Here is a 15,507-nt window from a genome sequence, read left to right on the forward strand (position 1 = left end):
TTCTCAAAGCCACTTTTCACAGCGCAGTACACTGTGTAACGCCGATATGCTCAACAGAGATGGTATTGAAGAACTTTGGTTTATTTGCATTATCTCGACATTATGTTACAATCGCATCGTGTCATTAGCCAGCGACATAATACAGGTCCCGTAGCCTGGACGGACCAAAGATATCCGAACTCCATGGGTATATCATAATTATCGTGGCTCGATATCAAGGTTGAGCATTTTCATATCTCGCGTAGTGTCGTGATTAATCACTGATACTCCTTATCACCATTGATAAAGCTACCCCGACTTCTGGTGCTGGCACTTCTGCGGCCCTTGAAGAATCCACCCTTTTTCTTGTTCTTCGAGCCGTATGTATCTCGCTTGCCAGCTGCTCCGCCGACGCAGAACAGGATAGTGGACAGGAAGAAACATGCAAATGAAGCCCATTCGAAACCGAAGGCATATTTGCCGATCGTGGCAGTTTGTCCATTGCGGCGGAATTGATCTCGACCTTTAACATACGCGGCGCTAGATAGTGTTAGCATTTGCGGTTAAGATGGTCAGAAGTGGTACATACGTCATGAGAGCTGCTGTCAAAGCTTGGAAGACGAAGGCAATGGTGGTAAGCAACCCGCTGAGGTAGGCACCCAGTCTTGTGCAAAGAGCCAGAAGCCCCGTAAGCAAAGCGCAGGCCCCAAAGAAAAGGGCGATCAGCGCAAATGCGAACATGAACCTTGTCATGTAAAAGTAGTATCTTGTGCCGATGAAACCCTCAGGAACGCCTTCAGTAGTACCAAAGTTCCGACCCGATGGAGGATCGAAAGGACGAGCTGGTGATATATTTCCATAGCCCGGCGCACCACAGACGTCGACACCGCTTTCCCCGTTGCAAATGTTCCAAAACGTCCAACGTGATAGAGGAGGCGCGGACGGAATGTTGCTAGTATCCGCTTGGAGGAAGTACCAACGGTTCACCGGGTTGCCATTGACAGCACCCGCCAACAGGATGAATAGCGAGAGGAGAAGGCCTCCGGCGACGAGCACCAGCGATAGCAGGCCGAAAATGCCGCCTGATATATGTCAGTAGGTGCGCGCCATTGTTGTTTCCAACAAATTACATACGTGCTGCCATTGTAACTCTAGTGATGCTCGGTTATCGACGATAGGCCAGAGTGAGACGAGAAATCGAGGTGATCAAGCTGTTACATCAAGCGAAAGCTGCAGGGAGGCTGGTATTATGGGCACTCGCCAAATTATGAGGTCAGAACTTGAGAGCTGGCCAAGCTCGTCAGAACCAGAACTCGCCAGAACTCCAGTGTCAAAGTTGTCACTCGTCCAAGTTGGAAGGTTTTCGTCAGGTCACAGCAACGTCAAAAGTTGTTGCAAGCCATGACGTTTCGCCCGAAGCAGCACCAATGATTGCTGCGGAATATATGCGCGGTCTCTTATGCTAGATCGTTCTGGGACTAATTACCTTGGCCTGCGGGTCTTTAATGCTGCACTTTCCTGGGGGAAGCTTCCTCGAAATTGCTCTTTGCAGACTGATGTCAACAGCACTTGCCAACAATTCGACCAATACACTGATGTGTCAAGCGACACTGACGCCGAAACTTATGTTATAGCAACCTCGGGCAGATGCAGAAACCAGATTTCAGCCCCCATCCGGCTTTTCCGCGCTGCTGCATTCGCGTAACCTCAAGGCTGTCGTCTCGCACATGACGCGTTCTGCAAGCTTTCTTTAGCACGCTAGCAGTAGACCTCACTCGTTCTGAATGCAATTTAGCGGCCGATCATGTCTATGTGGGTGCATCCACGTATCTCACCCCAGGCCTTACGGAAAGCTGAGGATGAGTCGCTGGTAGGTCTCCTGAGCCTCGATGGCCGTGACCACGCTGAAGTGTTTAGCAAAGAGAACTTCAATGGTATCTCAACTCTCTGCAGTCGTCATTGGCGGCCCTAAAGGAAGGATTAGAAGAATGTGTGAAGCTGCTTGCACCAGTTGAGCCGGGCTCTACACTGGTCCTATCATCGCTGCGCTCGGAGAGCGTCAAAGGCTTCGTAACCCGCGTAGGCACAAAGATCACAAAAGGCGTACGTTCTCTGCTGATGTGTTTGTATATGACTACGGGTCGTGGTACCTCAGTCCGCGATCAATCGAAGATGTTCATAGGCTGATGCTTTCCTCTTCTGTAGGACATACAGTTAAGGCTTCTGACTGTCCCGCCCAACACAACCAAAACTGCTGCCAACTCGACCCCATCCACCAGACTGAGCTTCAAGCCATCGCCTCAGACACCGGAAATCGTACTTCCACAACTGCTCTCTGTACGATCTCTGATCAATGATGCGCTGGACATCATCGACATCTCAAGATGGACAGGCTCGTCTATCGATGCTTCATTCATCTGGGGTCAGCTCAAGTTACTACATGACCGCCTAACTGAAGCGAAGACTTGCTTGAAGGGCCATGGATCAGGAGTGGCACCTCTCGATGTTCCAGGTATAGACTGGACAAAGGACAGTGTACCGGATGAGGTTTTCGACCCACGTTTGCCCAATAGCTTAAGCCTACACTTCTCCATTCAGGATGCAAACCTGGTCTTGACCATCCGTAGCATTGTGCCTGCTTCTCCAGGAGGAACACCCAACACTCCTTCAGAATCAGCATTCTCGCTGTCGGGCTTGCACCTTCGCAACCGCCTGCTTGGCATTTCTCCTCGACTGCCCAATCACGACGAATCTGGAGAGGTGTTTGAATGGAAAGGCAAAGAAGATGTCATTGTTCGAGAAAAGGCCAGAGTGGAGACGGGTGATCCGAGCTTGATGAGTGTTGCAGCAAAGTTGAGCGCTCTTGAACACGAAGTCGCGAGATGGCGCTTCAACTTGAACATCCTAATGGGAAAAGGTGACGATGATGATTGAGGATGAAAACGGTTGTGCAATTGCAGCTGGGCCTTGAATATTGGTCTACGTGGGCACCGAGCAAGCATGCCTATCCGGCGACAGCTACCGCAATAACGAAAGTCGTTAGGCTTCATGTGCTGTAAGCCTTACACCAACCGACGGGGATAATAGTAGCTATTTTGGAGCGCCAGAGCACTATGCGATGGTCGCTCAAAATAATGAAACCTTATGGGTAAGGCAGAAAAGTATGGGACTGGTGGACAATTCTTTCTTGGAGCTTCCGAATCTGGGGAATGAGTGGGTGTGAGGTAAGCACAGGCCGGGTGTGGTCACGCAACCAGAATGCACGGAGCATGCGAACAACAGAGTCTGCGACCGTACTTACCTGAACAAAGAACCACGCCCAAGTCTATTCGCAATGAGGAAGTCTGAACAACAATGTGGCATGGCGCCTACCGTGTCTATTAGCAGTGCGATCGAATGCAAAACCTTTCGGGCTCTACAGGTGTTATGCCCGATGGGATTCCCTAATTTCGCATCATTATTTGAAAACACTGTATATGAGTAATAGATAACTAACGATGTTTGGGGAACCACCACCGTCTCGCCCAGAGCAAAATGGGCAGAGAAGAGATCCTGAGATGACGCCGAGTGCTATTCGCAAGATCAGCTTGCTACCCGGCGCCAGAAGGCAGTTGTCCTTGACGAAACATGCACAGGCTCCTGAACAGACACATTTGAGCAGAGAACATGAAAAGGATCGCCATACTCTGGACCGAGCTTCAGACATGTCTCAGATCAGTATGAGCCCAACAGAGTCTTCCGCCTCATCGATCCCAGCATCAAGGTATACTATATCGTCTTCAGTCGGATCTGGAGCGGAAGCTTTCGCCCTGCCAGCCAAGCCACGGGATAGCTCGAGCATGACGCAGCAGGCTGCTACAGGACAGCAGCCGGAGCGGGACCCTGCTGTGAAGAACAATCATTTCCGCAAGCCAAGCTATGCGACGCCCGTCGCGGATTTCGCTGCACATAGAGGTCAAACAGCAGCCATTACGCCTCCCTTGGTTGGTGATGACCTCAAGTCACGCTTGGCAGGGCTGAAGCAGTTTAAGGCATGGAGTGAGAAGGTCCACGAGAGCTCACTGCAGCACGAGGAAGCTCTTCGCAAGGCAAAATGTCAAGACATCGACTCCAAAGCTACCGGAGATATGATTTACCGCAAGACCTCTGCAGTGACCGCCCACCAGGCGGGCGCCATCCGTCACGATTTGCCTCTCAAACAAGCTGCAGAGGTCATAGAGACCAGTGTTGATGCACTAACTCCATTCTGTAGCCCGCAAGTCACGCCCCTCCCTATTGTCTCCTCCAGCAGCACGCAGAAAGATACTGAGTTGCTTTTACCGGCTTCCCCACCTACACTTAACCTGCAATCGAGGTTGGAGCCGGAAAGCTCCAACAATGGCAGACTCAGGGCCTCGTCAAGGACAATAATCATCTCGTCCACCCCTGTCGCGGAGCTTGAAAGACTATCAAGGTCAACATCAAATTCACGATCCGACAAATCCAATTCCAGGTCGCGATCGCGCCAAAAGGAGAAGAAATACCCTCCTGTCTCCTTCCCTAAGATCTACAACGAGAAAGTGTCGGAAAATGAGCCCTTCCAGACCAACAGTAAGCCTCAGCTACTCAAACGCACGAGCAGCACGAAGGCCAGCACGCCTTCAATTTCTCCCATGACGAAGCCGACCGTCCGCGATATCAAGGACGTGCCAGACAACCAGGAACCACTCGCAACACCCCACGACAAACAGGGTCGCCCGGTCTTCTACAGTACCATTCACTACTACACTGAATGCTCCCACGCTTCACCTCCAGCTACACGACCCCTTGACCCAGATGCCCAACCACGACAAGATCCAGACTTTCACCCTACTCGGCCAGAAATCACCCGCAGTATCATCCCAGGTATGTGCTTCAACTGTGATACCGCCTACCGCCGTGAGAAGGAAAATGAAGTCGTAAATGCATGTACCGGGCAAGTCCCCGAGATCACGAACAAGCTTAGTAGTCTCGTTGAGCAGCTCGAGCTTGATGATCAGAGTCCTTCTGGCGATGAAGATGATAGCATCAACGATAGACACTCCGCCCGTCTTCACACCCCTCATAGAATTCCCGAGGACTCGCATGACCTCTATCATCGGCTGAGCAGCATGTCACTTCCACCTATTAGCGACGATCCTAGCGTGCCGAACACACCTGCCTTCCCGAAGCGAAAATCGCCAGACCAGGAATCGTATCAGATGCGTATAATGAAGCAGATAAGGGGACTCGAGGCTGATATTGATAAGGTGCGCGACGCGCAGGACAAACATGTAAAGCAGGTCTGGGCTGGTTATACCCGCCGCTGGGGACCTGCTACGCTCGGTGTCCAACGAGGACCGTGGTCCATGAATGTTGAGCGGTATCAGACGCGAGATGATTATGATGCGTTGTTGGAGCATCAGAGGCGGAGTATTGACCAGAGGTTGGCTATGCCGGATGAGATCGGGCGGCTGGATGACGATGATGTGCAAGTCGTTGGAGTGATGGATGGTGGAGATGCTGATGTCGAGGATGGAGCGCTGAGTGTGATGAGTAATGATGGGAGTAGTGTGGCGAGTCGCGAGGGATTGTTGAGCCGTGGTGGGAGTCGTAGTGTGAGTCGGAATGGCAGGGGTACGCCATCGACTGCAAGGACTGTTACGTCGGTGACTAGTTCTTCAACGAACTCTTATCGTGATCTGCCTGGAGCGACGACGCCTGGTGAAGGGAAAATGAAGGTCGGCTGGATCAGAGAGTAGGATACACACACTGGCTCTGGAATCAGGCTCACCAGAAAAGCGGTTGCTGAACTGAAAAGTAATGCTTAATATGCTAGTCTTAGAATATGATGGGTATAGTCTAGCACTGCAGCTGATCTGATCCGCCAAGTTAACAACTGCTAGCATTCGCTTGCATGCCATCATCTCTCGCCATGCTCAACTTGCTCTCCCTTCTCCAGCTCCCCTACGTCTTTCGATGGCTTCATATCCTGCTCTGTGACTCCAATGGTTGCGAAGTAGGCCATTGCCCTCCGGTTATCTTCCGGCTTCATTGGAGTACCCTGATAAATTAGCATGTCGAGAGCCCTTTCTGCCGAGTCCAGCACTTACCTCTTGGGCCATAGTAGCTAGCATCTTGAAGTAGTTGATGTAGAATGCTGGTGTATAGGTATTGAAAAACTTCGCTTCCTCATCATATGGATTCGAGAAAGTGTGAGGGCTTCGAGTGGGAACAGTCACGTAGTCACCATGCTTTGCGACTATGGTCTCGCCCTTTAGACCGTGAAACTGCATCTTCCCCTGGGTGACGAGGAAGGTCTCATCGTGCATTTCATGCCAATGCTGCTCAAGTTAGTAAACCCATACCGGAACAACCAGGATAGTGACAGAGCTTGATTTACAGGAGGTGGTCCAGAGGTCTTTGGCGGAAGAGTAAATTCCGCAGAGCCGATACGGTTGTCTGTCTTCGGGCTTTCTCAGTACTATCATTACGGCTCAACGGCAACGATACTGACTCTGCTGCCATCCTCCATTATGCGTATCTTGATCGTCCCTAGGGAGAGGACCTCACCGGCCTCGACCGGAACAAAATTGATTGGGACCGACGGCGTCTCCATAGCTCTACCTGATATGATAAGGGACAAGAGGATTTTGCACGATCACTTGAGATGGGGCGTAGGAGGTGGTAAGAAGAGCCGATCTAGAGGAGATAAGTTGAAGACGCGTCGAAGCCACAGCCAGGACAACAGGACACTATAAGCACTTCACTCTGGCCTACCTATGAGCAGCAATCGTGATAGACATCGCTTTTGGCAGCTCGGTGTTGTCAAGAATTACCCCATCCGTGTCTAGGCAATTGTTCGGCGGGGCACGCTTCGAGGACGAAACCTGGAGCTGCTAGAAACAGTAGTTGCTTCTTCCACGCATCAAATGCTGTTAAAATTCTGTCGCGTCTCTTCAAACGAACGGCAGGTACATATCGTCGGTGCAACAATGCAGATCTTCTGAAGGTCTAGGATGCTCAAAGGAATGTGCATGGTGGGGAGGTGCGATGACGAAATGAGCGTGCAGGTTTCACTTCTTTCATCTTTCACAAAGCAGGAACGAGAGGTCCTTGGAGTTCCTCCGCCGTCATGAATTACAGACTTCCTAAGCTGTTCGATCTTCCTTTCCCACGTTCCTCCTTCCTCAACGAGAGACCGTCAGTATGCCCTTCAGTCTACCCAAGATTCCCGGCATAACCTCCAAAGATGAACAGAAACAAGATGCATCACTTGATGACATTCTGCCAAACTCAAACGAGAGAATCGATTTGATACTACTTGCAGCCATATGTATAGATCATATGCGCGATGGTCTGACTGCTGGGCTTGAGAGTCAAGGTAGCCAACAGGGGTTCGCCAGCGAGCAAAGTCAGAATGAAGAACATATGCAGAAGGGCGGGATAGACCTGCATTGGGGGTTATCGTCCTCTAACACGCAAGAGCTGAAAAGAGCTGGTGTGAAACATATCAACGACTGGAGAGGCTCAGTCCTGAACAAAATGGGGGAATCCATGAAAGTCAAGGTCGATGCTGTCAAATCCGTGAACGACCAGTACAAGGCCGACCTGGCTGCTCATCACGGCAGTCACAAGGGCACAGATTCTCATCACACAACTGCTGAGGCTGCCGGCGTAGTACTGCCATTCCCCAAGGTCACATTACCTCGCACTCTCGAACAGCTGGATGAGAAGAAACGTGCGCTGGTGATAGGCGCAGTCCTTTTCATTTTGCTCAGTCTCGAGACCTACCCGGCTCAGTCTAGGGTACTGATGGCATACCTTTGCCAATGTTTCGCACTTCCCTTTGATGTTCTAAGCAGTGTGGAGACCAGCACAGCTGCTACACTCCTTGAAGCTGCGTCCAAGTCTGGCATGGACGCCGAAGAGGCACGAAAGAAAGAGGCAGATCAGAGCGCTTTCAGTCGAAAATGGAAAGTTGGTCTGGCTACAGTCGCCGGTGCTGCAGCCATAGGCATAACAGGAGGCCTTGCCGCGCCAGTCATAATTGGCCTGGCTGGCACCATTATGGGTGGCGTTGGGCTCGGTGGTCTGGTTACCCTACTGGGTGCTACTATTGCTAACCCTATCACGATTGGAGCACTCTTTGGAGCTTTTGGAGGACGCATGACTGGTCGCGCTATGGACGCGTACTCCAAAGAGGTTCGCGACTTCAAGTTCCTACCTGTTCAGGAGACTAAACCCGAGCCTTCTATGGTCAAGACTACCCAGTCGGCCGAAGCTGCAGCCCCACCTCCGCATAAGCTCAGAGTCGCGATAGGCATTAGCGGGTGGGTCACAAAGGAGAGTGATGTATCATTGCCTTGGCGCATCTTCTCCTCTGCAACGCTTGAACCGTTCGCATTGCGATATGAGCAAGATGCCCTCATCGCGTTAGGAACTACTCTAGATCAAGTCTTCAAAGATCAAGCATTTGCTATGGCTCGAGGTTACGCCATCGGACTGCTCTTACCTGCGCTTTCAGCGGCGCTGGCGCCCCTAGGCTTGTTCAAGTTTGCAAAGATAATTGACAATCCCTTCACCGTCGCTATGGAGCGAAGTGACAAAGCTGGAAAAGTCCTAGCTCATGCTCTCATGGACAGATGTCAAGGAGAACGCCCTGTGACCTTGGTCGGTTTCTCCGTCGGCGCTCGTGTTGTTTTCTCATGTCTTGAAGAGCTAGCAGCTCAGAAGGCGTTTGGTCTGGTCGAGAACGTCATTCTCATTGGTTCACCTATCCCAACTACAGAGTCGTCTTGGCGACGGATGCGTACAATGGTAGCTGGACGGCTGATCAACGTCTATACGCAGAAAGACATGCTACTTGGCTTCTTGTACAGAGCAAGGAACGTCCAGCTTGGTATTGCCGGTCTGCAGGCTATTACTTCCGTGCCAGGTGTCGAAAACAAGGATGTTTCAAGTATAGTGACTGGTCACAACCAGTATCGACTGGCGATTGGAAGAATTTTAAGGGAGTTGCATTTTGCTGATCTTGATCTGGACCAGGTCAAGCAAGAAGTTTCAGAACTCGAGACCGAAAAGGCATACGAGCAAGAAGAGTACGAGAAGGCGAAGAGAGAAGGGCGCCTTAAGGATATTGAGGATGAACACGGGCAAATTAAGATGGGTGATATTGGTGAGGCTGATGCCGGCAAGTGTGCGGAGAACCCAGGAGATGTAGGTACTGGCAAGGATTCATCGCTTGAGGCTCAGCTTGAGAAGACACATATCTCTCGGTCTGGAAATGGAGAGCAGAAGCCAGCTTTACCTGCGCGGCATTAGCAGGCAGTGGGATTGCGCCATAGCTATGCTTTGTGCGGGTAGGCATAGCAGTTGAATGCATAGCACACGGGTGCTAAAGCTAAGGCAGGACAGGTCCCATCAGGAAGTCTCTCGATGCAGATGTCACACCATGCTACTTGGATCGATCTATCAGCGAGAGGTTCTGGCCTGCGACGTAAGGTCATGGTCAATGAGATGCAAAAGCATTTGAGGAGTAAGCACTTGGCCAGGCCTCGCCGCCTCGGCAAAGAAGTGATATTATACATAGCTTTCTCACTACCGCTTTCCTCGCGCCCCGACATGCCTTATCCATGTACTTACGCGTATTTAGACTCTTCGCTTCCGCAAGCGACAAGTCCCATAAGATCGCACGTGGTCTCCCTTCGGACGAAACCTTCGTCCTGTTTGTGGGAGACAAACGTTCCCCAGTGGTCGAACTGATGCCGAGGTGCCCACCACAGAACCCGCTCCGAAAATCCGCGATACTCTATCAGGCTAATTCTCGGCAAGGTCATTGGCCACCAACGGAGTGCGAGCCCGTGCCGAACACAGAAGAACGTGGAGAACGCAAGAAGTACAACACAGCGAATACTACATGGAAACACAACGCGAAACACGTTTACCAGGATCATGATACGCGAAAGCAACGGAGATCAGGGTCTGTCTGACTGTCAGCTTCTAGAAGATACATAACTCAGGACGGGTGCCCTCCCGAGATGCCACCTACCCAGCATCTGATCATCCAGCTTCAGATCTTACGGATCAGTCAACCGCCAGCATGATTAACAAACCGAATACTGTTGAAGCAGGTCTGCCATCGGACTTTCTCTGGGGTTTTGCTACTGCGTCGTGAGTGTTGCTGCCTTCACTTCGTTGTCGTCAGTTAGGGGTCTTGGGTCGACGCTGACCACATTTTGAATCAACAGCTACCAAATCGAAGGCGCTATAGATCAAGAGGGCAGGAAATCGTGCATTTGGGATGCCTTCGCGGCCAAACCAGGCAAGATAAGTGACGGAACCGATGGCCGCACAGCCTGCGACAGCTACAACCGTACAGGCGAGGACATCGCACTTCTCAAATCCCTCGGCGCAAAGGCGTATCGCTTCAGCATCGCATGGCCACGAATCATTCCGCTAGGTGGACGAGATGATCCGGTCAATCAAGTGGGTGTAGACCACTATATCAAATTTGTCGACGATCTGATTGAGGCCGGCATTGTGCCAGTCGTTACGCTCTACCACTGGGACCTGCCCCAAAACCTGGATGAGAAGTACGGTGGACTGCTCAACAAAGGTACCCTCATATCGTCTGGTACCGCGAAATCTCTTCACTAACACCCACCAGACGAATTCGTGAAAGACTACGTACGCTACGCCCGCGTCATGTTCGAAGCACTCGGCTCCCGCGTCCCCTATTGGATCACATTTAATGAGCCGTTTTGTAGCTCAGGCCTTGGCTACGCCGTCGGCAAGCACGCTCCCGGTCGCAGCAGTGACCGGACCGTCAACGACGAAGGCGACAGCAGCACTGAACCCTGGCTAGCCGGCCACAGCATCATGTGCGCCCACGGCGCAGCAGTGAAGATGTTCCGCGAGGAATTCAAGCCCAAGTACGGCGGCGAGATCGGCATCACACTGAACGGTAAGTCCCCCTTCACCAACACCCCATACGCTCAGCTGCTGACTGACTTTCAGGTGACTACGGCTACCCCTGGGACCCCTCCAACCCCGAAGACGTCGCCGCCGTCCAACGCAAACTCGAATTCGCAATTGCCTGGTTCGCCGACCCAATTTACCACGGCAAATACCCAGACAGCATGCGCGCCCAACTCGGCGACCGCCTCCCCACATTCACCGACGAGGAAATCGCATCCATAAAGGGCAGCAACGACTTCTACGGCATGAACCACTACTGCAGCCACTTCATCAAGTCCTGGGCGCCGAAGCCCGCACCAATAACAGATATAGAAGGGAACCTAGAGTGTCTCTTCTTCGATGTGAATGGGACACCCGTCGGCGAGGAGACACAATGTCCGTGGCTCAGACCCAATGCGCCGGGCTTCAGGAAGTTGCTCGGCTGGATCAGCGAGCGGTACGGCGGGCCGAGGATCCTGGTCACGGAGTTCGGGACGAGTATCAAGGGGGAGAATGATCGGCCGTATCCGGAGATTTTGGACGATGAGTTCAGGTGTGAGTATTTTAGGAGTTATATTCGCGCTATGGCGGAGGCGGTGGCGCAGGATGGGGTGAATGTGTTTGGGGCGTTGTGTTGGAGTTTGATGGATAATTACGTGAGTTTGCCCGGAGTTAGCCTTGCGATGTTTGTGTGTGGTTTGCTAATCTGGCTTTATAGGAATGGAGCGAGGGGTATGAGACAAGGTTTGGCGTTTGTTACGTGGACTATGAGGGGGGCCAGACGCGAACCCCAAAGAAGAGTGCGAAGGAGACGAGGGAGATCTTTGAGAAGTATATTGGGAAGGTGTAGAAATGTGGTTTGGATATGTAATCGATAGTGCGCAGGATGGCCCACTGATTGAGCGTAAGTGAATCTAGTCAGCCAAAGGAGTACCAGTTTCGGATACTGGCGTCCTCCCCACGGTGCTGTGAGCGATGAATTGATGAGTGTTGGAATTTGGTTTTGGCCGTTATGAATGCATCAACTAGGGACTGTAAATGGTCAGCATACAGGTATGACATGCAATTGAATCTATGCACTTACAGATGATCTTGGCTGCACGCGCAACCATGTCTTCCGCTTCTGCGTGCTCTTCCTCACTGGCGTTCTCTCTTCCACCATCGTACCAAATGAATTCAATCATATTCCTGATTTGTCTCTTCTCGAACTGTCTCTCCAGGTCTTTGAGCGGTGGTGGAGGTCGTCTATGCTTGACAGCAGGATGCCTAAGAATGGTATTGATGATGGTGTCTTCCGAGGTATCGAGAGACTGAGGACGACACAGCTCTGGAACCATATTCACAGCCAGTGGGAATGCGTCGTCGTTGTCTAACAGTTGAATAAATTTCTTGATGAACCCTGGCTTATCAGAGAGGTAGGCGGGGTCATCTCTCACGATAGCCATGAAGTCTTCGACTGTTTTCTGGTATTGGATTGCGTGTATTGGCTCTTCGAGGTTGTGTTGTGAGGGCTCGAGTCTTGCTTCATCGAAGGTCGTCATCTCGCGGGTTTGTGAAGGGACGAGACAAGGGCGTGTATTTTACGAAAAGGGTCGAAGGCGGTATGTACTGTATTGGCATATGCGGATCGGAGATTTATTGACTGTGGTATTTGCACTAGCTAGCATGGCTGACACAGTGATACAGCAGTTTCACTCGGTGGCGAGATCGGTCCTGCGAATTTCATTGTGCAATGTGCAGAACCTGTATAAATTTCGAGGACGGTCTGACGCCCTTCTGGAGGGCACCAGCATTGACATCGACGTCTCTTGAGCCTCAAAGAGTGTGCCAGATTGGATCAAAAAGCAAGACGCATTCAGAGGCAGGAGTGGGCAGGCGATATAAGATAAGACGTCCGAGTATGTGTCTATCATGTGGGCGCGACCCTGTGTTTGACCGAAAATTTGTGCCACTTGTGATGTAAGAAACGTACATCTTTCTCAATCTTCATCTTCATCTTCATCCTCCTCGGATACCGACTCTCTCATCCTCCATGTAAAAAATGCAGCCGCAAGGACACCAATGCCCCCAAGCCTCAGAGTCCACGCCACACTCACATCCCCAGGCACACTTCTCGGCTTCTGTAGTACCTTGAACACTGCGCTACTGACGAGTGTTGCGATAACCTGAGGAGCACTCACGGCTACGTTGTGCAGACCAAGAATTATGCCCGCTCGATCTTCTTCATGTTCATCTTCATCGTAAAACCCCTCGGCATCCCCACTAAGCAACTTCTTACGTTGATTCGACCTTCGTTCCTCATCACGCTTGGAGATCTCCCCAGATATCAGAGCAAATGGTGCCCATAATGTCAAAGACCAAGATATACCCGCAACAGCAACCATGATTATCGCAAAGAAAGGTGTCGATATGAAAAAGGTGCTGAACATGCATGCTGCAAACAGCAGGTGTGCTATCAGCCAAGCTCGGCGGATAGTAAAGCCAGGTATTCGAAGCCGTTCCATTGTTCGCTGTGCAAAGGGCGGTACCCGTCTTGTAGCGTGCTGGCCCAGCTCTGAGTGGAGACCCATGTCTGCGCTGAATGTGCTAGTTGTTCGTCTCGGAATCATGCGCCTACGACTGACTTCGAGTGGTCGAGCTTTGCTGCCTATCGGTGTCTGTGGTGTTATGGGTGTGATGGGGTTTGTGTGAACATTTGTTTTCTGTTTGTATGTCGGGACAATGAGAAATGGCAGAAGTACGTTCGCAGAAAGCGATACGACTGCCTCGATCAACAAGGCGAACGTACCAATCCTGGTTGCTTTCCCCCAAAGCTGGTTGACCTCTTCTGGTGACATATCAGGGCTCAGCCTCGGGTTCACGTAGAGTTGGCCAATGTAGGTCGTGATGTAGAATAAGAATGGAAACCATCCCATCCAGTTGAAGAATTGTATCTTGCAGACTGTGCGAATTGGTGCGGGTAGTCGTTGGATAGAATGCCATACCTGCTTGAAAAAGGTAATGACACCTGTTTCGTAGTCCTCTTCTGACGGTGGCTCATTCTGGGGGTTTCTCTCCTTGACCGTCAGGACGCTGATCAGGACAAGTGCGGTAAGTATTATGGAGGCGAAGGCGCAGAGAGCTTGGAACTGCTCTTTGCCCAGGAAGCCAATATACTTGGGCAAGTCCAGATAGCCAGCAATGTAGCCAAGCACATTTCCGATGCCTACTATACGGCTTGCCCAAGCATTCCCAGCTTCCTGTTGGTGCGCAGGAGCACCATCGACGATGAATGCTCGAATTGACGCTTGCACTGTAATGTGTTAGAGGCGGCTATACATCGAACGTGTACCTGCTTACATGTGTTGATTGCAAAGTCGAGAACCCACATCATGAAAGTCGCGAATGCGATGGTGGAGACCTTCCAAGTGCCTTCATACAACGCATCAGCGCTCCAGCCACCAAGTGCGTGTACAATCTGCTTAGCATATGCCAAGAGAAGCGAAGCACCGACAGTCCCAAGCGTGCCAGCAACTATGAAAGGCTTGCGCTTTCCCCATGACAGCCTGCATCGATCAGACAGCATGCCAACATATGGTTGCACAAGCACACCCGTCATCGGACCAGCGAGCCATACGAAAGCGAGTAGCGATTTGCTCATGCCCAGGGAGAGCAGGTAAGGCGAGCCATTTGACAATTCGATTGACCATACTATTTGCAGGCCACCGATACTCAGAGTGAGAAGGATAAGGTAGAGGGTGCTTTTGCTTTCGGCAAAGGACTCCTGTAACTTCAAGTCGCTGTCGGAGGCGGAAGACGGGCTCGAAAAGCGATTCGAATCAAGATCACTGACATTGCTGTTCCGTCGCGGGTCGAAGAGTGGGCTACGCTCATCGACCTTCGGGGCATTGTGTTTGAGAGACATTGTGGTGTAAAAATGAATAATGTAGAGTCCCTCTAGCGAAAGTATAATGTTAGCGTCTCAGTACAGAGTCATGGTGGGTTGTTGATAATAGTGGTGTCGTTTCAGGTATTTGTGTGGTCCAGAACATGAGCAGACCGACTCGTGGTTTGTTTGCGGAAGTTTGTCTGTGGATGAAAGTGAGGAAAGAATGAAATGAAATTGAGTCGGCTATATGAGTGAAGCGAGTTGGCCAACAGGCCAGTCACACGACCGTAGCATGATGTGTCTGGCACAAGCATGTTTCCCACTAACCATACTAATTTACGGAGTAGGTTTCCAATGGGAAGTGTGCCTGTCGCGGTAACTGAACGGGAGCAGGTCGCCGTTGCTTCGCGCACAAACGTCATGTCCAAGCTAGGCTGTTTTCGGACAGACAATCGTCGATCTTTGGTGGAACCTGCTCAAGCCTCGTGGCTGCCTCAGCCTCGAAACTGCGTGTCATGATTAGGTCTGGCTGGAACGACCTTGGACGACCTAGCTGCGGACTTCGAAGCAGTGGGCAAACGACGACCTTCATGAGCATTGAACGAGGGCACGATTCTCGTACAGACCTAAAGACGTCGAGACAGCAACGCAGTTAACGAGTTCCTACCACACAAATCCTCAGTTTCCGAATCCCGCCTCCATCA

At 51.3% G+C, this 15,507-nt stretch overlaps 8 protein-coding genes across 8 annotated transcripts; 4 read left to right on the plus strand and 4 right to left on the minus strand.

Moving 5' to 3' along the window:
* Window positions 1-257: 257 nt before the first annotated feature.
* SUR7 (Eisosomes component) lies at window positions 258-1,123 on the minus strand (the record flags this gene model as incomplete). Its single annotated transcript, XM_064879241.1, has 3 exons — window positions 258-519; window positions 569-1,061; window positions 1,114-1,123. 3 exons carry the CDS (start codon window positions 1,121-1,123, stop codon window positions 258-260), a joined length of 765 nt encoding a protein of 254 aa, XP_064725005.1.
* A 666-nt stretch (window positions 1,124-1,789) lies between these two features.
* Window positions 1,790-2,913, plus strand: PMZ80_010854 (uncharacterized protein; the record flags this gene model as incomplete). Its single annotated transcript, XM_064879242.1, has 3 exons — window positions 1,790-1,849; window positions 1,897-2,082; window positions 2,185-2,913. The coding sequence occupies 3 exons, from the start codon at window positions 1,790-1,792 to the stop codon at window positions 2,911-2,913; spliced, it is 975 nt and encodes a 324-aa protein (XP_064725006.1).
* Window positions 2,914-3,476: 563 nt separating this feature from the next.
* PMZ80_010855 (uncharacterized protein) lies at window positions 3,477-5,738 on the plus strand (the record flags this gene model as incomplete). The annotated part of the gene is made up of 1 exon (XM_064879243.1): window positions 3,477-5,738. One exon carries the CDS (start codon window positions 3,477-3,479, stop codon window positions 5,736-5,738), a length of 2,262 nt encoding a protein of 753 aa, XP_064725007.1.
* A 161-nt stretch (window positions 5,739-5,899) lies between these two features.
* Window positions 5,900-6,308, minus strand: PMZ80_010856 (uncharacterized protein; the record flags this gene model as incomplete). The annotated part of the gene is made up of 2 exons (XM_064879244.1): window positions 5,900-6,040; window positions 6,090-6,308. The coding sequence occupies 2 exons, from the start codon at window positions 6,306-6,308 to the stop codon at window positions 5,900-5,902; spliced, it is 360 nt and encodes a 119-aa protein (XP_064725008.1).
* An 877-nt stretch (window positions 6,309-7,185) lies between these two features.
* On the plus strand, window positions 7,186-9,300 carry PMZ80_010857 (uncharacterized protein; the record flags this gene model as incomplete). Its single annotated transcript, XM_064879245.1, has 1 exon — window positions 7,186-9,300. The coding sequence occupies one exon, from the start codon at window positions 7,186-7,188 to the stop codon at window positions 9,298-9,300; it is 2,115 nt and encodes a 704-aa protein (XP_064725009.1).
* A 778-nt stretch (window positions 9,301-10,078) lies between these two features.
* PMZ80_010858 (uncharacterized protein) lies at window positions 10,079-11,785 on the plus strand (the record flags this gene model as incomplete). The annotated part of the gene is made up of 5 exons (XM_064879246.1): window positions 10,079-10,149; window positions 10,227-10,594; window positions 10,646-10,942; window positions 10,996-11,591; window positions 11,654-11,785. 5 exons carry the CDS (start codon window positions 10,079-10,081, stop codon window positions 11,783-11,785), a joined length of 1,464 nt encoding a protein of 487 aa, XP_064725010.1.
* A 171-nt stretch (window positions 11,786-11,956) lies between these two features.
* On the minus strand, window positions 11,957-12,476 carry PMZ80_010859 (uncharacterized protein; the record flags this gene model as incomplete). The annotated part of the gene is made up of 2 exons (XM_064879247.1): window positions 11,957-11,967; window positions 12,020-12,476. The coding sequence occupies 2 exons, from the start codon at window positions 12,474-12,476 to the stop codon at window positions 11,957-11,959; spliced, it is 468 nt and encodes a 155-aa protein (XP_064725011.1).
* A 438-nt stretch (window positions 12,477-12,914) lies between these two features.
* On the minus strand, window positions 12,915-14,839 carry PMZ80_010860 (uncharacterized protein; the record flags this gene model as incomplete). Its single annotated transcript, XM_064879248.1, has 2 exons — window positions 12,915-14,227; window positions 14,275-14,839. 2 exons carry the CDS (start codon window positions 14,837-14,839, stop codon window positions 12,915-12,917), a joined length of 1,878 nt encoding a protein of 625 aa, XP_064725012.1.
* Between the last annotated feature and the right edge of the window lie 668 nt (window positions 14,840-15,507).

Source organism: Knufia obscura (assembly GCF_036327395.1).
Source record: "Knufia obscura strain CCFEE 5817 isolate CBS 148926 chromosome Unknown scaffold_21, whole genome shotgun sequence".
NCBI classification, from domain to species: Eukaryota; Fungi; Ascomycota; class Eurotiomycetes; order Chaetothyriales; family Trichomeriaceae; genus Knufia; species Knufia obscura.